General features: G+C 40.6%; 1 protein-coding gene across 3 annotated transcripts in view; it reads left to right on the top strand.

The window, feature by feature from the left end:
* Positions 1-747: 747 nt before the first annotated feature.
* The window catches only part of PSMD14 (proteasome 26S subunit, non-ATPase 14), a 58,713-nt gene continuing 37,038 nt past the window's right edge, over positions 748-22,422 (top strand). Inside the window, exons 1-4 of one of the 3 annotated variants that reach the window (XM_035132487.3) lie at positions 748-914; positions 1,117-1,211; positions 5,232-5,315; positions 7,791-7,843. In XM_035132487.3, the coding sequence (XP_034988378.1) occupies positions 7,796-7,843 (48 nt within the window). In that variant the 5' untranslated portion in view covers positions 748-914; positions 1,117-1,211; positions 5,232-5,315; positions 7,791-7,795. Of the gene's footprint in view, positions 915-1,116; positions 1,212-5,214; positions 5,316-7,790; positions 7,844-22,422 lie in introns of all 3 variants that reach the window. The other 2 variants (XM_035132478.3, XM_088676803.1) reach the window with 2 other exon arrangements.

Raw genomic sequence — 22,422 nt, 5'->3', positions numbered from 1 at the left:
TTATTGGGTTGTTTTTATGATATGTATTTTGTTTTTATACTATGAGTTTATCTTGTGAACTACCCTGAGACTTGCGGGTATAGAGCAATATGCAGATTAAATAAATGAATGAATGCAGTGCTTCCCCCCCCCAAAAAAATGTTTAGGGGTACTCTCATTTTGACTCAAGAAAATCAGCATTTTATAGTTCAAATCAGGAGAAATAAATAAATGGACAAAAGTACAAAGATTCACAAAATGTTTACGTTCCCCCAGAAAAAAAACACTGAATGAATGACTGATTAAATAAATAAATAAATAAAACCCCTCACAGAGCTACGATTCCAAAAACCCTTAAGAAACTACAATTCCCAGGATTATTTGGAGAGGGAAGAGCCATGTGCGGATACCGCGTAGATAGATAGATAAAGGCGGGAGTGAGTCTCAAAACAACAGCAACCATAAAACAGGCACGCGCTGGGTATCGTAGCCAATCAGGGTCCCGCGCGTACCAACACACGGTCAAACGCGCTCACGTTGCACGCCGTAGGCGAGTTGTGAGGGGGAGGTAGGGAACAACAGCGCTGAGGCCACGAAGCTAGGGGCAACCCAGGAGGCGGGGCGTTGCCGGAGAAGCAGCTGAAGCGGCGAAAGGGAGTCAGCGTAGGCGGGACGTCCCGTCGCCATGGCTCCGAGTTCGGTCGCGCTATTGGCCGCCGCCGTGGAACGGAAGCCTAGGGAGGAAGCCGAAGACGGGTGTCGCCCTTTGGCCTCCGGAAGTGTTCGGGGGAAGGCTGTTGAGAGTGCAAGGCGTGAGGGGGAAGGCCTGGGACGGTGCGCCGGCTTTGAATGAATCGGGCTGATTCATCGCGGCCCGGCTGAGCGGAAGGCGGCGAGCGGCGGCTGTCGGGGAGACGGAAGGGCTCGAGCGGCAGGTAGGCCGCCCTCACACGCGCGGGCAGTAGCTGGCATGGTTGCCCTCCGGGCTTCGTTGGGTTCACGAAACCCCTTTTCAGGCCCCTACCAGCATGACCCGATAGCTGCGGGGTGAGGGGCGGCGCCATGGGAGTTGCAGGCGAGCCAAGGGGGCGCTGGCGACTTCGTCAGGTTTACTTTGCTTTTTATCTTGATCTCCAGGATCTAAAACAACAGAGGCGGCTGCGAAAGACGCAGTTCAGAAGCAAAGGCCGGCGTGCTTCTCTGACCCATCGGAACTCGGGTTTCTAATTTCGGTGGGGGGTATATATGTTGTTGTTAATGATTGTTTAAAAACTGGGTCATGAGCCTTTTGCTGGTCTAATGCAGGCCTCCCCAAATATAGATGTGTGTGTGTGTGTGTGTGTGTGTGTGTGTGTGTGTGTGTGTAAAAGTATTTATTTATTGTGGCCTGCATTAGAAAATGTATATTTGGGGTGGCCTACACACACACACGTAGGTATGTGTACACACACATGAATACATACACCCACACCCCTCCCACCCACCGTTGGTTTAGCAGCATCATGGGGGTCACGTTTTCCCCAGCCCTGCTTATACAAATCCACCATCGCTGACTTACTCTGTTTGAACGTGTAGGGCTTGGCTATGCCATCATAATCTCTGGCTACGGTCTCTTTCTATCTTCTTCTTCTTGATCTAAAGCTGTTGCCAAGAGAAGGACGGAAGGAAAGGTAGTCAAACTTTTGATTTTTCTCTGCCACGGATAGTACTAGGAAAAAAGGGGGTTAAAACCCTGAGGTGAGAGGGACGTGTTGAGTCTTCAGCTCTGCACCCAGGTACCCTGGGAGTAAGTCCTGTTAACGTAGAGGGCTGTCGGCCTCCCAAGTTCAAAATGCTGCTTTGAACTTGTGGGGTGTTTCCATAATTTCAGGTCCTTTTCAGAATCATGTGTGATGTGTGGAAGTTTTACTGAGGGGTGCTGTTAAAAGGACCTGAACTGAGGATGCAGTCCAGTGATCTCTTGCTGCCTCTGATAAGAACTCTGAACCCAATAACTGCCTGTGGTGGTAGTAGTCCCATCTTTTAAAAGAAAAAATATATAGCTATTTTTAACTGCTGCACCACTGTAGCTGTGAGTTGTGTACCAAAGCTTTTGTTTGTTATATCTTACTGTCTGTATGTTTTTTATTGAGAAGAAAGAATAGTAGTTTATACATTTTGTAAGGGCTTTATAATATGTGTAATCTCTCGATTCCCCTATTTAGATATGTTTGTGTGAGACCCTATGTCCTTCTAATGCAAGTTATTCCTTTATGCTAGCGGCTAGAGGCCTATACAGTTGTTCACACTTCAAGATGAGCCAGTCATTGTAATAATTTTGTATTATTCTTATGTTTTCTTGTGGTTTCCCATCTGCAGAGTAATGAAATTAATGTAGTAGCTTAGTGATTGTTAGCAAATGTTATATTCTTTGACTATAGTATATTAACTACAACAAACCACTTTTTTGTTTTTGTTTGCATTTTTAATATAAAATGTTCATGCTTAGCATCTTCTGTGAAAAAATAAGGGACATACAGAAGAAATTAGATGGAAAAAGCAAGACAAATATTTAACAACAAAATTAGCCCAAACTAGATAATTGCCTTATGTGTAGCATTGGATCTTGTAATCAACAATTTTGTTTTTACAAGTAACTCAGTTATGCTGCATATTTATCAAGGAGCTAGTCCTTTCATACGATCCAAAACTCTAATGTGAGTTGGTTTCATGCTGCACTATTTGGAAATGCCTTGGCAGTTCGTGTCAGGAAAAAGCGCAAGGTGCCTTCTCTTGTCTACCGGTAGCAGTTGAGTTCAAATCAAGAGAAATCTGAGTACCAGGTGGGGGACCCCCTGTCTCTTTCTATTGTACATAATTGATAGCTTTCTCTTGTCATCCCAGAATGTCTGGGTAGAGAATGCTCATATACACATGTGGTAGGTGTTGAAGTTAATTGAAAAATGGGTTTGTGGACCTTGTAGCCTATTAAAGAATGTATAACTAGCTATTAATAGAATGTTTGACAAAACCAATAGTAGAATGTTTACATTGTTTTCTTGGCAACGCTTCCCCCAAGCTTAAAATTCTAAGTAGCATTTTTGCATTGGAATAGTTATTAAAACAATACTGCATTATGCATACATATTTGCAAATACAAATATTTATGATAATTGGAGATCCTGTTGCATTTGTGCAGAACTCCTGGTGTACTTGTTCATTAACTATAATTTTTTTTGGCACTTCAACAGCATCCATCTGCAAAAAACTTGCCCATATGAAAATGTGAAAAATGCTTTTTCAGCTTTCATGCAATGTTTAACTACTGTAAATGGCTAATAAAGGCTTGCATCCAACATTTTCTTGGGACTGGTGCATACTTACAATTAACTTGGATTTAGGGATTGATCTGTAAAGCCTGCAAATCTTTCACCTTGCATCTGGTAAACACCACTTAGAAATGTTACCATTTTATTTAAGGTATTTATATACCACTTAATCGTTAATAAAATAAAATAAAATGGGTTCTGCATTGTGTGACAGTTGCCAGCCAAGATTAAAATGACCTACGGGGTGCTCCTAAACATGCTTTGAGGACAATAATGAAACTAGTTTTTCAAAGTGGATTTAAGAGCTTCCTTAAGGGTTGGTACCACTTGTATGTAACACTGAATCTGTGTGGAGGGCAGAATGATAAAGTTTGCTACAGTATTCCTTCAATCAGCCCTGGAGCCTCAATTTTAAATACAGTGGTACCTCGGGTTACAAACTCAGCTAACCCGGAGGTAGTACCTTGGGTTAAGAACTTTGCCCCAGGATGAGAACAGAAATCGTGTGCCGGCGGCAGCGGGAGACCCCATTAGCAAAAGCGCGGTTAAGGTTAAGAACGGTGTCAAGTTAAGAACCGACCTCCGGAACAAATTAAGTTCGTAACCCGAGGTACCACTGTATTGTGGCAATCTCAAAGTCCATTATATAATTGTTGATATGTTTTAACAATGGCTACTCTGTGTTGCTAAATAGATAATTTTAATTTGCCAAGTTGAATCAAATTGGTATTTAGCACCTATAAATGTGATAATAAGAGATAAGGGTACATGATTCAAGTGGACAATAGGAAAAGGTTACATGATTCATGTGGACAATAGGAAGAGTTTTCATGGGTAATATAGCAGTTAGCTTGTGCTTGGAGAGTTCCTTCAGGATGTATTAGCTAATTCTGGTTTTTTTATTAGCTTAAAAATATTTCTGCACACAGCTCTTCATTAAACTGATATGCGTATCAATAAATAAAGCTTGAATAAGAGACATTACACATACTTTTGTAAACCAAGAAATCTTTAATAAAAATATGTTTTAAAAAAGAAAAGAAAAAGAAATAAAGCTGAGTGTATTGGAACATCATTTGTTATTTTAAATACAATATGCATCTTTCTCTTAGCGTTCTTTGATCATAAAACCCTTTCCTACTGATTGCGCACAAATTTGTCACCACCTGTACTTTAAAAATAAACACTACAATTGCCCAGGGTTTGAAATTAGCCAAGCTCCAGGTGCATTTTGAGACCAGGGATTAGCAGATTGTGAGCACTTTGAGAAGCCTTGGCACCATGTGTGGCGACTGAGACACAGGAAAATCGCTGCCACCGATGACTGAGGGCGCAGGAGAAATGCCTCCCCACCCTGCACACAAGTTAGATCGCTGCTGCTTGTACAGGGAAGTGTCGGTCACCTCACCAGGCTGGCACTGACAGCTGCTGCCACTGCGGGCATGACAGTGTGCCGCTTTGCCTCTTCCTGCCCCACAAGTGAGGTCACTGGCTGACCTTCCCTTTGCCTCTCCCATATGTGTGTGTGTGTGTGTGCGCGCGCACGCACGCACGCGCTAAAAATATGCCAGTATTTGTAAATATTAATTAATTCAAATAACATGATTTTGGCCACTATTGCAGGGGCGGAGCCCCATTTATGTTTGTGTTGTCCAATTAAGAATTGCTTTTAAAAATATGATTAAGAATGTGTCACTGATGTGAACTGTGTATTAGTTCATGTGTTTCAAAAAAAATAAATAGAAAGTGTGACTGAATTGGAAAAAAAATGTGGCTAGACATCCTGTTGTGGGGCCCATAACCTAGGTTTCAGGAGCCATGTGGCAAATGGCTTTTCTATCCTAGTTTCTAACAATGCTATTGACTATACTGTATATATGAGCACTGAATACTTAAAGAAGTGCAAATGCTCTCTTACTCTAAATAGTTGTTCCTTCTGTTTAGGTTGGAATTAAGCTTTACCTACGCTAGAATTTGGACATCCAGCTGAGATCAGGAAGAGAGTTGTTTAAAGGAACATAAAACCAGGTGAGTACAAGGTAAACATAGAATAGATCCAGTTATTCCTTTAGATCAGGCATGGCCAAACTTGGCCCGCTAGATGTTTTTGGACTACAATTCCCATCATCGCTGACGCACTGGTCCTGTTAGTTAAGGATGATGGGAGTTGTAGTCCCAAAACATCTGGAGGGCCAAGTTTGGCCATGCCTGCTTTAGATGTTTGGCTGTGTGTTACTTAAATTGTTTAGGAACATAATTATGTTATCTAGAGCAGCAGTGAGATAAACAGCAGCGAGATACTTCTGGCCCACGGGTATAATTAAGCCATTTTGGCCAAGCCATAGCCACCTGCCTACACCTAATCTAGGACAGGTAAACTTGCAGCAGGGCCAAAAGAGGGTTTGCAGGTACCATCAATCACCTGTGCCCACCACTTTGCAAGTATCAATAATCAGTTGATTAATGAGTATTTCAGCGAACGTTTGTCTGCATTAGAAAGCTAGTTCCATGTTGCACCTATGGTTTAAGTGACTTTGAAAGCCAGTGGTCTTTTACTGCTAGTTCTTTTCTCACTAAAATTATTAAATCTTAGAAACTTTTCTCGCCATAAAAGTTAAGTTAAATGAGTTAAATGTTGGATGTAATATTGAAGTTTGTTGGCTTGCTCCAAAGCTTCCATCATGGAGCTTTTGTGCAATTATAGTCAGTCTGGAGCTACAGTGGTGGTGGTGGGGAGCTTCATTCAGGTGCAGATGGTGGTGTTTAGAGCTGCCCTGATACTGAAGTTGTTGAAAGGCCACATTTGCATTATGTGGGAGCTTTATCTACATGTTGGAGCTCACATTTGCATAAAGAACCCCTTGACTGTATTTATCTACTCATTCAGAAATTAATAGGAACCAGACCAAAAGGTAGCTTAACACTTTGGGCAAATTGCATATTACATTCTTACCAACTATATAGACACCTGAATAAGAGGAAGAGAGAAGTTGTAGCAATCAGTAGATGAAGTATTGAAGGATCCCTGTCTCTTAAATCCCATCATATTCTTAGGTCAGATCTAGAGCAAGCATATCTAGAGAGATGTTCTTAGTGCACCCCACCCCACCCCATGCTATTATCTAGGCCTGCTTGAAGTTATATGCCAAGGGAGGGATTTAGATTGGAGCAATACCATCCACCTGTCAAACTTGAAAGAAGTTGTTGTGCTCCTCAGCCAGGTGATTGTCAGTTAGAGCAAACCTCCTTTGACTGTGTGTGCAGATTGGCATTCCTAGTGCACCTTCTAAGAGGCTCTATTTAACTGGTCACCAGGTGATTGTTAGAGGGTGCCCCTTTTACACCTTTGTTTCCAAATCTCTAACCACAGCTCACTGACGCACTAACATTCATTAATTTAAGCGCTGGACAAAGCAATTTGCAAAGTCTTTCATTCAAGCAGCTCTTCAGCAGACATCATATACAGGTATATGACATCAGGTGTAGGGCAGGTGGGTGTGGCTTGACTGCAGCTGTCTCGCGGACCAAATAGGGAAGCCTAGTGGGCCAAACTAGGCCTGTACGCCAGAGGTTATCCACCCCTGTTGCATGCCTTCTGCCCTGGAAGCCTTTACCACTCATCTTGGGGACTCTGTTGATAGTGGAGAGAGAGAGACGTTCTGCCTCTTTTAAGTTCTGGCGCTAGAGCCTGTTGAGCCTTGGCTCAGGACGTTGAGCCATTCTGAGCACTTTAATGCATGCTTGCTTTTAATTTAAGATATTCAGGATTTCAGAACCTAGTATTGACATGTTGTACCTGGAGATAGGTTAGGACTAGATCAATATAGCAAATGGTAGAATGCTGATGGCTTAATCTTTCCGCATTTAACAAGATTGGAAATGTACAGAACTGTAGCCCTTAGTATTTTAACTAAAGGCATTTAATGTTTACAGCATTCTTTTGGTGTAATGAGTTCATTAAGAAAAGCTTTTGATGCTAATTCAGAAATCTATAATTTGTTCAGCGTCTTTCACATGTAGTTTTGATGCTAACTGACAAGCTGTAAGTTAATTAGAACAGAACTTACTAATGAGGATGTTAAAAAATTTCACTTTTGAATTATTTTTATATTTATGCGTTCTGGACAAATTGATGGGAATCCTATTATACTGGTGATGAGTTTTGTTTACTTTGCTATGCAGATGCTTTTTCAGGTAAGTGGGGTGAGAGGAGAATGTCAATGATTTTTGCAAATGCTATATATATAAAAAACAAGAAATGCTTGTCTTTTTCAAATCCAGGGATAACCCAAAACCAATGCAGTTAAAGTAAGGTTGTTAATTAGTATGGAAGACAGCTTCTTGAATTAATATGTGGTGTTAATTAACAGGAAGTCTGATGTTGTGTTGTAATTACTACCAATATTTTTGACATACTGAGTGACTGAAGGTGAATTATATGGGGAACAATTTAGTAAACAGATCAGAATCTAGGTATGCTTTCTTTTTGTTTCTTTTATTTAGAAAACATGGATAGACTTCTACGACTTGGAGGAGGTATGCCTGGTCTGGGACAGGTTAGTATACAGTACATTATGTTAATTAAATTTTAAAAAGTTTTAATTATACAGTATCTCCTAAAGTCTTACTTTTAACCTTAAAACAAAAAGCCCAATATGATCAAACGTCCGCAGAACGTTGAAATACGGTAAGTGCAAAGAAGAGGGTGTACTGTTGCATGGTTTTGAGTGAACATTATTGTATATGAATTATTGAAGGGGAGCTGTGTATGTTTCTTGCAGCAAAAGCAGCAACAGGGTTTCTTGTGTCAACGTGAAAGCATGATTATTATGGCTTGAACTTTCATACACAAAAGCCTGCTTTGTCTGATACATCAGTGTAAATTATTGCACCATCTTAACTTTCCAAACATAATTTGTCTGTACGCAATGTGTGAAGTTGTAGGATATTTTTGTTAGTCGTGTGGGATCATATGTTCACAGATGATGAATTGGCAAAATCTGATCCAGCAGTGGAAAACAAGTTGCAAATAAAACCTTCCTGGCTTAGTCAGTGATGATACAGTAGTTCAATTTTCATTCATATGATGCAATGGAAACGTGAACAGACCTAGTTTACACAGACCTCATGGTTATCACCATAGCCATAGTACAAATTAAAAACATTGAAAACTAACTGCTGTGTGTAAGGAAATAGATCTGTGGTACTGCAACTTAATGCTTGTTTTTGGGTGCAGGAAGATGATTATTTTAAATAACAGCTCCTCCAATAAAGCCTCCGACACTTTCCACCCAATGTACTTTATTCTCTCTCACAACAAAATGCCATACCTTAAAAAGTCCTGAGGTCTTTTTTTGCAATGATTTCCATGTATGTTTCTATCACTGCTGCCTACTGGCATATTGATAACCAAGTCCGTAGCAATTTCTTTTCAAGCCTATCTTAATTTAAATTAAGCTTGAAATTCCATCACTTTATAATTTCCAACAGATGTGCATTTAGGCTATAAGAATTTCTCCTTAGAATCTATAAGAATTTCTCCTTAGAGTGAAACGAAGAAGGTTAGAGGCTTTGTAACTATTGTAATGGTCCTTCTCTCACCAAATCAGGGAAAAGAACACATTTAAACTTAATTCCTGTGACTCAGTTTATTATAAAATTGCATTGCAATTTTTTGTTCTGTTCTGGTGACCTGTTTTGTAAAACAATTTCATGATGAAAAAGGCAAATAAGCAAAACTGTTGTTAGCAATAGTTCTCCATTAGAGGGAGAGACAATGATAGCAGAATACCTGTTTGAAAAATTATGCATGATATTTTCATGTGATGCTTGAGAGTGGGGTCTCTTGGCTTGAGTTTGGTCTGAACTCTCCAGGTAGCCAGGTAAATGGAGAGGAGTGATAAATGAGGATACATTCAAGATAGGAAAATAACTCTGGTGTAGAACTTCTAGTCGCAGTGGGTTCCAATTACTGGGAATTACTGGCTTAGGTCAGAACTTTCCAAAGTGTTCATGTTGGTGACACTTTTTAGGCATGCATCATTTTGTGACACAGTAATTCATTTTTACTAGTAAACTAGGTTTAACCCCTTTCCAACCCTGGGAGGAGTGTGGGGACCGTTCGCGCGACACACCTACAGACTGCAGCAGACACACTAATGCAGTGGTTTTCAACCAGTGTGCCATGACACCCTGGGGTGCCTTGAATGGTGGTCAGGGGTGCTGCGGGCAACACTGGCCTCTGTCCCTCTTTCCTTCCCTCCCTCCTCTGATACCCTCTTGCATCTCTGCCTCCTAAAGGCTTGCCCAGCTATTTGTCGCAGCAGCCCTGGTTACAAGCTCCCCAGGTGAATGGTGCCTTTGGGGCTGGCCAGGGGGTGCTTCCCAGGCCTTTGTGAGGAGGCACCTCTCTTTGGAGTGGGGGGGGGCAGCTCAGAGACCAGGAGGGGCAGCTGTAGTCACAGAGGACTGCCAAGGAGAGGGGAGAAGAGAGGAGGCTGAGGAACACTCCACAAGGGTGTGTTCAAAAAGGACTGAGGGTCTGCAGGCAAGGGGTGACATAACTGGGCTCCACAGGGGTGAAAACCTCTGCACTAAGGTGTTGCAACACAGTTTGGAAAGCTCTGGCTTAGAGGATTGTATGTAAGTAGAGATAAACCTTGGGCTTGCATATTCTCCTCAAATCATAGCTTCTTTGCAAACTAAGATCACCAATAACTGGTCTTTGGGTAGTAGTCTCAATGTGGCCATTATCTGTTTCCTTGGAGAAAGAAAGGGCCTTTCACCTCTGAGGGGCGACAACCTTTTTCAGGCCAAGGGCCACATTCTCTTTTGGCAAATGCTCCAGTGATCACATGCCAGGGGAGGGTGGAGCCAGAAGCAACAGTGGATGAGGCAACTACTGTAAATTTTACATTAAGGCACTAAGCTAGTTTCTGCACTCACACATCCTCCTTCCAGGGAAGCAAGAAACACCAGAAATAGCACAGTCCAGCCAGGCAAAAGCACGAAGCTGAAAAGTAGAGCTTGTAGGTAACGTGGCTGAGGGGAGTTGGGAGGATTGGAGAGCCACATTCTGTCCCCAGGCCTGAGATTGCCTATTTTTACTTTAAAGTAATTCAGACTGCCTCTGATGACTCTATTTTAAAGAGATACATTGAGTGTATAGGGGAGGTACAATAGAATAAATAAGTGTTGGAGCACATCTGCCCCTTAAATAGCTTCTTCCTTTGAAAGTTTAATAAATGCAACATTTTCCACCTTGGATATTTTTCTTTTAACGACCACATGCAGAAGATCATAATCATTTTTGTTTGGCCAGGGAATTGGTGCATTTGGGCGCTGTCATTTTTATATTGGTCATTTTAATTATTGGGTGTTTACTTATCAATTTCATAAAATTTATATACTGCTTGGTTGTAAAATAAAAAAAACATCAAAGTGGTTGATTGCATGCAGCATCACTGAATCTTATATTAGCTGCCGTGAGCCCTGTTTGGAAGGAAGAGTAGGATATAAATTTAATGAATAACATTTTTCCTGCCTTACAAAAGGTGGAATTGTGGCTGAGAACCTGGGCCTGTCTCATACCCATTCTTTCCAGTGAGCAGTATGGAGACCAGTTCTTAAAAATAAGACTGATTGCTTTCATAATGAAAGATTTGTGTTGTCAACAGCCATGTTTGCTCATGTCTTTTGTGTACAGGACAGATGAGGGATTTCTCCAGTGGGTTGCAGCAGGAGTGGGCATGATTTAGGCTTGGCAGGCCTACTTTGTGTTTTTTTTTCCTAGAACCCCAAGATTACTAACAGGAGCCATGTACAATAGACACACAATGAGGATTTAAAAAATGATTCTGCTTCTGAGTGCATTCAGAACCTAGTAATGTGTTTTCAGTACCTGTAGTGAATTGAGCTGCGTTCCTGTCACATCAAAATCCACCCCTGATCTGCTTTCTTAATATCAGCAGCCTCATTTAGATGGAAAAAGATTTTTTGTTTTGTTTTTTCTGCTGTTCCAACAATTTGGAGCCAGAGCCCCTTGCTGTTATATTGCTAACCACCTAGACATCTACCAGTAAATGCCTATCTTCCATTAGCCTACACCTGGGCTATAGGGGGTAACTATACAATTACCTTGTGTTGACTAAGGATTTGGAATTTACTGATATAATTTATTAATGTAAATTAAACATTTCTTCTCACTGCATTTCCTTTTCTGAATTCTGAAATGTCATTTCTAGTGCACAATAGCACTGACAGCTGGTGACATGATGATGCGGGTGGGTGGGTAAATAACCCAGAGTAACACTGTATACAGCCCTCAAAAAGAGTAACTGCAACGCCAGCTAAGTCTGTCCTTGAATGCAGAATATAGCATCTTGCCATATTTGCTTATTGCAATTTTGGCTGGGTGCTTTTAAGTGGTGTCTTCTGGGAATAAATCTAAAGGTGGACCACTTTCTTTTAGAAAGGAGCAGGGGGGGGGAGGGGTGACCTGTCTCTTAGCCGCGTTAGCACTTCAACTGGAAATAAAGAAGCAAGAATTGCAAATAGCTATTTTGTTTGAATAATGGGCTTGCCAATTAGGCATCAAGTGCTTCCATCTGTGAAATTGTTGATCAGATGGGTTAGCTGGGACACTTCCAGATTAGGGCATTGTACATGGCACTTGAAAACTGTCACTTTGAAAGAGGTTTCAAGTGCTGCACTGTTTGATTCTGTAGAAACTCTTTCCTTTTCTTTTTCTTTTTTAAAAAAGAACTCATTGATAAAACCTGTAGCACCTAAGAGACCTGCCACTGATCTAAAAATCCTATTGTACATGCTGATCTAATGTATGTAGAAGTTGAACTCACAGGGACTGTTTCCCTTTGTGTGTTTTACAATGACAGATGAACGATCTGTTGAAAAATCTGAAGGCAAGCATTCTTCTAACTTATCTTGAACCATAAACGCGTTAGGCCTTTCCTACACTTCAGGAACTTGCATCCTGGCATTGTGGTTACCAGGCATATATTTTTAAAAGTTTCTTTTTCATGTTCTATTGTTTGATTATTATTATTTTTAAGGGTTTCAGGGGTGTCGTTAATTTCCTGTAAGCTCTGCTGCTAGTGCAGCAGAAGAGTATGGCAGAAGTGATGTTAAAAAACAATGTTTTCGGTCACCCATACCCATTCAGATATGGCTTGCAATCCTATGCCAATTCTAATTTAATTTAATTTAATGTGGCATATTCCTCAGTCAGTGGGACTGACTCCTGAGTCAATGTGTGCATGATCAGGTTCTAAAGCATTAATGAAAAGCCCAGAGGAGAGGTGTGCAGAAGTATGTTGGTCCACCTCTTCCCTCAAGTAACCTCTTTAAAAAGCCAAGATATGTGAGGGAGGGCATAAAGAAAAACTTTAAGCAGCATCTGTTCTCATGCTGGGAACTCTGCATTCCTGAACTGGGCTTAGTAGTGATCATCAGGAAATCTTGGGGTCAGGATATTACTATTTTCTCCTTTTCTAACAGGCTATCACATCATCAAGAACACTGGGTACCTTACCTCAATCATTGAATCAGTTCAAGATTCTGAAAAAATAAATGCCTGTAAGCAGCCTATTGTATTGATACCCCTTTAGTGGGAAAGGGCAGGAAAATAAGTTGTCTCCTCCTCTACATTTCCTATACCCCAAAAATTTGCAGAGGATTTCAACCTTTTGGAAGATTGAGGAAAGCAGGAAAGTGAGTGCTTGGCTCCTAACCTGCCTGCTTCTTCCTATGTTTTGAGCTAAGCCAGCAGATCCTGTGCATGCAGAGCCTTCCTCACACAGAGAGAGGATGGGGTGAATATGCATCTCCCATTCAGCTTGAGATACAGCAGGATGTGAGATGAGTCCCTCCCACCCACTCCTATGGTAAAATGGCTTCTGTGTGTTCTCGGTGAAATAGCTGAGTTAAATGTCATGGAAGGTTGAGGGCTTTGTCCCCTGCAGTGGAAATCACAAAGCTTCCATAAATATTGAAAATATCCAAGCAATGAAAGTATACAAGTATCAGGTTGTTTTTTTGTTTAAGACAAGGAATCAGACACACGCAACCTCCAGTAGACTTTTGAAAGCACAGGCAATATTTTTTTCATACATTTTGTTGAGTTCCCTGTATCAAGCTGTATGCATTCTCCCATTCGTAAAGTTTTACTTTTTTGCAGGTTCATATTAATTGTCAATTCTCATGGGATATTTTAACTAAGATTTTAAGCTTTATAATGTCCAGTTTTATAGAATGCACACATGAACAGTATTCCAGGATCTCTGACGTAATCATATGCTTTTTAGAGCAACAGAGAATCTCATATATACATGTATACATAATATTGACAAAATTGCTTCTAATGGACTGGGGAAGGATTTTTTTAGAACATTCTAGTATTTCTAGAAATAATATATCAGTGCTATATGTTTCCAGTCAGCTTCAGTGCTCCTTCCGGTCTCCTTATAAATGTTTCAGAAAGTAAATTCCCTTCATATGACTGTCCACCAGTAATCTCTACAGATGGCATCTAAACATTTGTCTCATGAAAAAGCAAATGGACTTAAGTTCTTTCCTCTGAGCCAAATAGTGGGACTAGTCATTTTAAGTGTGTTGCATAGTGTGGAATGGTATTTTGATGCTTGAAAACTCTTGGAGAATTGCCCTTTTTAGATTTCTTTGGTACATTAAACATGACTTGTCTGCTGCTTATCACTCTGGTGTGTTGGCTTCCTCTAGTGCGCTAATGTAGCTATCCTTAGCTCTGAAGGACAACAAAAGTGGACATTTCTAGCAAGATGTAGAACATCTCATTTCAGAAAACATTTTTGTAAAGCATTAATTGAAAAGGGTGTCTGAGCACATCTAACTGCTACATTCCGTGTGTAGGTAATAACTACAGGTATTTTTTGGACACTACTATTTTTTGTGGTAGGTAGAGGTTCTTTCCACCAACAAGTTAATGTGATTTGCATGTCCCCCACACTCCATCGTTTCCTTGCAACAATACTGTCAAGTGAGTTTGGACACCAAGATAGCAACCGGCCCAACGCCTCATGTCTGAGCAGGCATCTGAACTAAATCTCTGTTTCTCAATTCTTGTAGTCTCACACACTGGCTGCATATGGTATTGCTTAGATGTGTGTACTATACTTTGAACACCTTCTCCTTTTCCAATCCAGCATGGTCTTTAAGGTCAGCCATTGACGCCCATCTGATGGTCCCTGTCCAGCACTGAATCAGCAGTGCAAGGACCCATAGTAGGGCTTTATCTGTGGCGGCTCCAAAACATTGGAATGTTCTTCCCACTGAGATGTGTTTCACCTCACCATTACAGTCTTCTAGGAGGAAAGTAAAGATACACTTTTTTGCCAAGCTGTTGGAGGTGAAGTGTAACTTGTTTGACGGCAGTTTTGTATTGCACCCATTGCTGTTTCATGATTTTCCTCATTTTAGTTTATGCTGTGTCTACTTTGTATTGATGTTTTGATTGGCTTTAGAAATATGTAGAGTTTGCCCTGTGAACATTGCCCTGTGACCATATGGTGTTGGTGGTATAGAAATATCTAAATACGTGGACACCCAATTTTTCCCTGCCTTGCAAATATAAAACATGAGCAGAGATAAAAGCATAGGAGTGTACAGGTGATTTTAACAACTATTGATGGGATTAAACACAAATTTTACCTTGGGATTTTAGCATTATTTAACCTTTGTTAAGAAAAACCACATGTCTTACACTTTCTTCCCAGATATACAGATTGCAATGCCTCTTAAAATATATGCATACTGCTTTTGTTCTGAAACTGCGTATAGGGAGGTATACTATGCATTAATGCTTTTAAAAACCCTTTAAACTTATTCATATTTTTAACGAATAAGTTTCATGAATAATAAATATGAATTATACACGATATAGAGGGGTTCTTCTTTAGAGGCGAGTGGTTTAACACACACACTCAATTGTCTGTAGGTGTAACAGCTGAAAATCTGCACTCCAAGAGTTAAGTCAGCATGAAAGAATTCATTTCCACTTTAATGACCTAGCCTTGCTGGGTTAGGACGATGGGGAACATGCTTCTGACTTGCACTCCTATTGCCAATTAACACCTCCTATAACAGGTTGTCTCAGCTAGTCATTGAAGCAGAGGCAGTAGAAATAGTTTACATGCATCTTGTTTTTCACACCAGTTGTTTAATACTCACAAAATTAAGTATTAAAAGGTTCCCTTTCTTACTTTGCTGGGTAAGAATAAACATGACAGTGTTGGATAGTTGTACATTTGCTTGTGTCTGTTTTGTTGTGTTTATTTTTTAAGGCGTTTTAATTGTGAAAATAAAGGTTGGAGTTGGTTCCGATCTCACCCTCTCTCATGTAAGAGTTTAGTTTAGCTGCGGAGAGCTCATTTGTATTGATTTCGGCAGCAATTGGATTTTTTTTTTTAGTTGTCCCACTTTTTAAAACGTTCATGGCCATATATGAGAATCTTTTAAAGTACTCTGATGGAGTAAGACAATACTCAGATTGAGGTACTGTGTCAATTTTCTCTCTCCAGGTTGGTGGTGGTCATTTTTGTAGCTCTGTCAGTTGTTTAATCTTGCATCTCTTGTATTTAAGAGAAGAAATGCATGATGCAAGTGAAGGGCAGTGTTCTAAAGTAACACTCTGATTCATGATTAATCAGCAGGTATTCTAATAACATAATAAATCTGGCTAAATAATTGATACCAGTTCACACTAAGAGAAAGGTGGAGTAATATACCTAAAAGTGTTAACAAATTTGCTAAAAGGCCTGAGTAGGTAACACTCTGAGGCGTTAGTTTTATGCTGTTATAATGGCAAATGCCTTTTTTTAACACTTAGTCAACAAGGGCTGCCCAAGGAAAAGTCACAGTTTTTATAACTGGATCATATCTGAATGCTCCTGAAGAAAAGTAGCGTCTCGTGTTAACCCCATTTGATTGATTTGTGAGCTGATTATGTTATCTTTGCACGTTTAGGCTTTTGGAGGCATTTTATGTTGCTAAACGTTGATAAAAGAAATGATTTTTAATAGTGTGAGTCTACCTTAAATCCTCCATTCTCTAATAAACGAGGGCTTAAAAGAAATGATTGATACGGCTTACGACTGATATGATTGCCCTGCAGGCAGGTCAGTTCACTGACTAACACTTGGAAGACAGTTTAGTCAGGAAGAAGCATCTGTTTCTCCTCTTAAAAGTATAATCGGGATTGATTTTCCCCCTTTGCTTTGTATGCATTGGGTACAAAAGAACTTTAATGTTGGTTTTTTTTAAAAAAATGAAGTTCTGTTTTTTTATGGCTTATTTTAGTTAAAAGTAAAGGACCAAATTAAAGGCTTGCCTCAGTTTCAGTCCTTGGTGGTGGTGTTAGCACATTGAATCTCAGGGGAATTTGATGCATCTGGTATATCGGAGAAAAGTATATTTACTTTTTGTCACCTTTGTAGATTACTGGTTGGAATGGGAAATGACTGGCAGATGAGGGTTGATGTGTAATCTAACAATTCAGTGTTCAGGCTGCATGCACCTTCATTAACATTGCTGGAAGGTAAAAAGGGAGGCAGCATGAGGCCCCCTGACAGTTTGGGGTTTATAGATATATTTTGTTAACATATTAACAAGCTTACAGATATGCACAGTAGCGTGCAAAGGAATTGGTTATGGTATGGATTTAAGAAGGTTCAGTGTTCCTTGCAACTTTCAGAGGGCATTCTCTAGACCCCATTCTTCAGTATTTAAATTCATCTGATTTTAAAATATGGGTTTAAATACTTGTTCAGATTTCTGGCATTTTGTATCAGAAACAAAAACACAACCAACTGTGTCTTTGCTGTAGGTTTTCAGGCTACAGTGGTACCTAGGTTTGCATACGTTTTGGATTACAAACACGTCAAACACGGAAGTGCGTGTCCTGGTTTGCAACCTTTTTTGGATTACAACCCCCCCCCTTTTTTGGATTATGAACAAAAAAAGTTTGGATGCCCCATTGGCGAAAGAGCGCCTTGGGTTACAACCTGTTTTGGTTTACAAACGGAGCTCAGGAACGGATTATGGTTGTAAACCACTGCATTTAGTCCAGGCATGTCCAAAGTCCATTTCGGGGGCCTAATCCAGTTGGTTTAATCCGGCCCCTGTGGCAGTTTATTATTTCCTGGGTTGAAATCGTAAAAAAAACCCTCGAAACCTTGACAACTGCAATCCTAAAAAAAAAGCTCAACAACTTCAACCCTTTAAAAAAACACCTCCACAACGTCAACTTTGGGCTAAAATCCTTTAAAAAGCTCAAGAACTTTGGTCGGCCCTCATGGCCCTTCACTTCACCAAATCTGGCCCTCTTTGAAAAAAGTTTGGACACCACTGATTTAGTCACTATGGAAGTTACTAACATTCCTTCCATGGAATTGGGCAGCCTTGTAAAGAAGTCTACAGCAGCTACAGTGGTACCTTGGTTTAAGAACAGCTTAGTTTATGAACAACTTGGATTAAGAATGCTGCAAACCCAGAAGTAGGTGTTTTGGTTTGTGAACTTTGCCTTGGAAGCACAACATGTTGAGTGTGTTCCATTTGCAAATTGGGTCCCCCGCTGCTAAGGGAAAGCACGCCTTGGTTTAACAACAACGGACTTCCAGAATGGATTAAGTTCATAGACCAAGGTACCACTGTACTAGTGTGCTGTCAGAAGAGGACCAGAAACTTTGTCTCTTCTGCAGCCACCCACTGCACTTCCTTGCTCAGCAATTCCTTGCATCTCTGGCTATAAAGCTTGTCCTTAAATACAAGACTGCACTTGGGATTGCAATCATATGTCCATATACAGTTGAATGCATTTTGTTTGTTTTTTAAGTAAATGTGAAAATGTATCCACATTGGCAACATTTAAGGGTAGCCACACTAAGCAAACTGAAGGAAGTATAATTGATATACAGTAATACCTCGGGTTACGAACGCGATCCGTTCCGGATCGCAGTTCGTAACCCGAATAGTTCGCAAACCGAGCGCGATGGGCGCCGCCATTTTGCGCATGCGCAAAGCGCGATTTTTGCGATTTTCGCGCTTTGCGCATGCGCAAATTGCGCGATCGTGCGCGCGCGGCTTATGCGCGTGTGCGCGCGGCGAAAACACTTCCGGGTTTGCGCAGTTCGTAACCCGAACTGTTCGCAAACCGAGGTGGTCGTAACCCGAGGTACGACTGTATAGTAGTTCTCTATCAATTAGAATATTTGAGAGTAGGATGTATTGAGTCTGTATTTTGACTGATTGAGTACATTGCACTTTTGCTATGTAAAGTACCTTAGGGATATTTTCTTTAGCAGTTCTAACAAAGTACGTAGAGGCAGGGGTAGTGTGTGTGCATGCATATTGACAACTTGTGGCTAAATTAAGGAACATTGTGAACACCACTGAGGGCAAAGCAGCAATGTGTGAAGGGCCTAGAGGGTAGAAAGTGTCATTCCACTTCAGGTAAAAATGTGAAATTCTTGAACGACTCACATTTTAGTATTAGCTGACTGCAGCAATAGCGTTGGGCATAAACAGGCATTAAAGTTGAATTTTTAAAAAGTAGCACTCTTAACTGAGTTGCTATAAACGTCAATAGTACTATGTAGTATAAGTATCAATTGAGAGATTGATTAAATCAGAATATTTAGCGGATATTCTGAGCTTTTTCAAGAGGCTATAGAAATACAGTGGTACCTCTACTTACAAATAACTCTACTTACAAATTTTTCTACTTACGAATTTTTAGATAGGGTTGCTTCGACTTATGAATTTTTGCTCCCCATGCATTCCTATGTGATTCGACTTACAAATTTTTTCGACTTACAAATGTGTGTTCGGAACGCATTAAATTCGTAAGTATAGGTACCACTGTAACTGTTGCAGTTTTACCCCCAAAAGGTTTGGGATTATGTAATGGACATTGGTGGCCCAAAGGCATGGACAATGGTATGGTGTGATAGAGGTCTCTGTAGGCTAAGGGTGCACATCCTGCTCCCCTGCAGATGTTTCTGGACTACAACTCCCATCAGCCCCAACCAGCATATGGGATGATGGGAGGTGTAGTCCAACAACATCTGGAGGGCCGCAGGTTGTGCACCCCTGTATAGGCCATTGACAAGAAGTTACAATTTCCTTTCCTTGCTTCCGTGCTACTGCCCCCTAGATCTCATACTACAAATAGTTTCTGTCCTTGAGAAAATGTTCAACCAAGACCCATTATTCTCCTTTGCCCCCTTTTCAGTTTCCAGCGCCTCTTTTTATACACACAGACACATACATCTTTTGCACAAGTTACTTACTCCAAATTATCTTCAGGATGTTGGTTTTTCACACTATTCCAGCTGATGATAATGGGTTGTATCCAGTTACGTCATCTGGTTAGTGCCATGACTTCTGCCTAGGGACTTGGCCTTCCTTTTTCTGTACCCTGTTGTGGAGCAGATTTGGAGGTGCGCAAGGCTAGTTGTGAAAGTGGAAGTCCTTGCACCAACACAAAGACTTTGTTGGATGCAACCCAGTGGTGGTAAGCACTAGTCATAAATTAAAAGTTGCCAATCCTTGCCTTCAAATTCCCAGTCTAATAGATATGATAACAAAAGGGGGAAAAAATCTCTCATCCCCCTTGGACTGCAGAGCTAAAGGGCAGTGCATACTGGCCTCTGCTATAGGTTGGGGAACAAAGGTCTCTGGGAGGCTGTACTCCCATCCATAAGCCAGAGCAGGAGGAGCTTTGCTTCCCACTACACTGCTGGAAAGAAAACTGAGCTCTAGGTGCTGTGGGGCTGCAGAAGCATCGGGGAAAGGTCCCATTCATCAGCCAAAGAGCCACCAACTGCTGTTCAAGCAAGAACACCATCAAGGTCTGGCCAGCAGTTGCTGATTCATGCTGGCCTTAAAGAACTGGTGACCTCCTCTACCTTTTCACTCCATTCCCCTTTCCATGTGTGACTTTGTCTTTTTAGCTAATAACGATTTTTTGCTGCACATTTTGGTTTTGAAATTTATTATATCTTTGTCACCTGATAATTTAAAGCCAGTCCGAAACAATATATACAGGAAATTAAAAAATTAAAATTGCACAAATCTCTACTACCTTATAGAGGAAATGAAAAGCAAATGAACCGTTAAACCTGCAGACACTTTAGTAACGCAAAAAGAGAGTGAAAAACCATGACCATTTTAATACATACCCAATGAAATAATTTTTCTCCAATTTTTCTCCCTACTTATTCCTTAAATAATAAGTCAGTTTTGCCATTGACAGCATATGTGGAAAACTTTTCATAGCCATTTGGTTGCAGGTGGAATGGATGGCTGCCTCCACGTTGGCATATATATAATCCTAGTGGCAGTTATCATATATGATAGTAATTCTTTGTTGCAGTCTTACTGAATCCTTCACATAGTTTAGCAAGAACATAAGTGGTTCACAAGGAACTTTGTACCCAAAGATTTTGATTATTTGAATACTGACCTTTTCCCAAACTTTTTTTGCCAGTTCCCACTTCCACCACTCGTGATAAAAAAAAATCCCAATTTTATTCCGCATTTCAAACATTTCAGTGAATAGTTTGTATTGATTTTTAAAAAATCCAACAGGTGGTATATGCCACCTACTCATCCATTTTTTCGCAATTTTCTCTTACCTTCATATTCAGTGAAAAATTATGTCCAGTTTTCCAGCTTGTAAGCTTGACAGCCACCCTCAATTTATGTGAGCTACTATGGAAGAAAATATTGTCTGAAGTGAGATTGAAATGTAGCAAATCCAAGGGAGCTCACTAGACGAATGCCCTGTAAGACTAATTTTTCGCTTAACGGAGAGATTTTTAAAGCGGAGGTTGCCTCGCAATTGTTTTGTGAAAAATTCGTCTAGCGAATCGCGGTTTCCCATGGGAATGCATTGAAATTCAATTAATGCATTCCTATGGGCAAAATAAAAAATAAAAAACTCAATGCATTCCTATAGGATTCGCTAGACGAATTTTTCACAAAACGAATTGACTCACAGAACGAATTAAATTCGTCTAGTGAGGCACCACTGTAAGTAGGAATGGGAAGGGAGAGGAAAGCAAGCATTGGGGCAGCTTCTCATTCACTGGCAGATGGTGGGGCCAGGATGCTATTCCTGGGAGTCAGGGGTTGCAGTCTTCTAGTGGCTGTTGGTTCCCTGGTCAGTGGTGGAGGTCAGGGTATGCCTCCCCTAAGTCTCTGCAGTCCCAAAGAATTATGGCAATTATTTTCATAGTGCCTTTCAGGAAGCATCTATTAATGCAGAGTTGCACAGCCCATTGACATCAGCTGAGAGCTACTGTTGTAAGTTGCAGCTCTTACAGTGATTTGTTATTTGCAGGGACTTTTGGCTGGTCCTTGTCTACTAAGGCCCCACTTCATTGGAATTCCCTTCCCAGAGAAGTAAATACTCATTTTTGCTGTCATTGGAAGGCATTTTAAAAGCCTTTTTCCTGTTTACACCAACTTCTCCCCCCCTCCAAAAAAAAATCCCCCATTAATGTACAGTACTGCTACACTTTTTTTGTTTTATTTCCTATTTTTATGGATTTTTGCTGCTTCAAATATAATTAAAAGAAGCAAGACAACACTATAAAATAAAATAAAAATCACTGATTTTCTTCATCATCATCCTTGATTATAATCAATTTGTACAAGCTATTCTCTGTGGAGTTTATTCTAGGCTTACCAATCACTTTTAGAAAAAAAAGATTTAGTACCACTGTCATCATTCACAGGAAGTACCTTGCTTCCCAGGAAGGGCATTTTCCCCCTCTCAAATGCAAGTTGGCATTCTCCACTTGAGCAATACACAGCACTGGCCTCAGCCATCATTCACACCTAGGACAATTGTGCTAATTTTTTATTAGCTACTCATGAAGCAAAGAGCACAGTATTTTGTTCACAGCTTTTCCACCTAGGGATTGGAGGTCCATTTTTCTCTCACTGCACCAGTGGATCTGCAAAGTGCTCCCATAGCCTTTTTCTTCAAGTCCTCTTTAGCTGAAAACTGATGAAGCAAAGGGAAAGCAAAGGAAATTGTGTTTGTGTTGGTGCCAGTTAATCATGCTAGCCCAGCAGC

This window comes from Zootoca vivipara, chromosome 1, assembly GCF_965207765.1.
Source record: "Zootoca vivipara chromosome 1, rZooViv2.hap1.1, whole genome shotgun sequence".
Taxonomy (NCBI): Eukaryota; Metazoa; Chordata; class Lepidosauria; order Squamata; family Lacertidae; genus Zootoca; species Zootoca vivipara.
The sequence above is the reverse complement of the archived record's forward strand: the minus strand, read 5'-3'. Positions and strand labels throughout refer to the sequence as shown.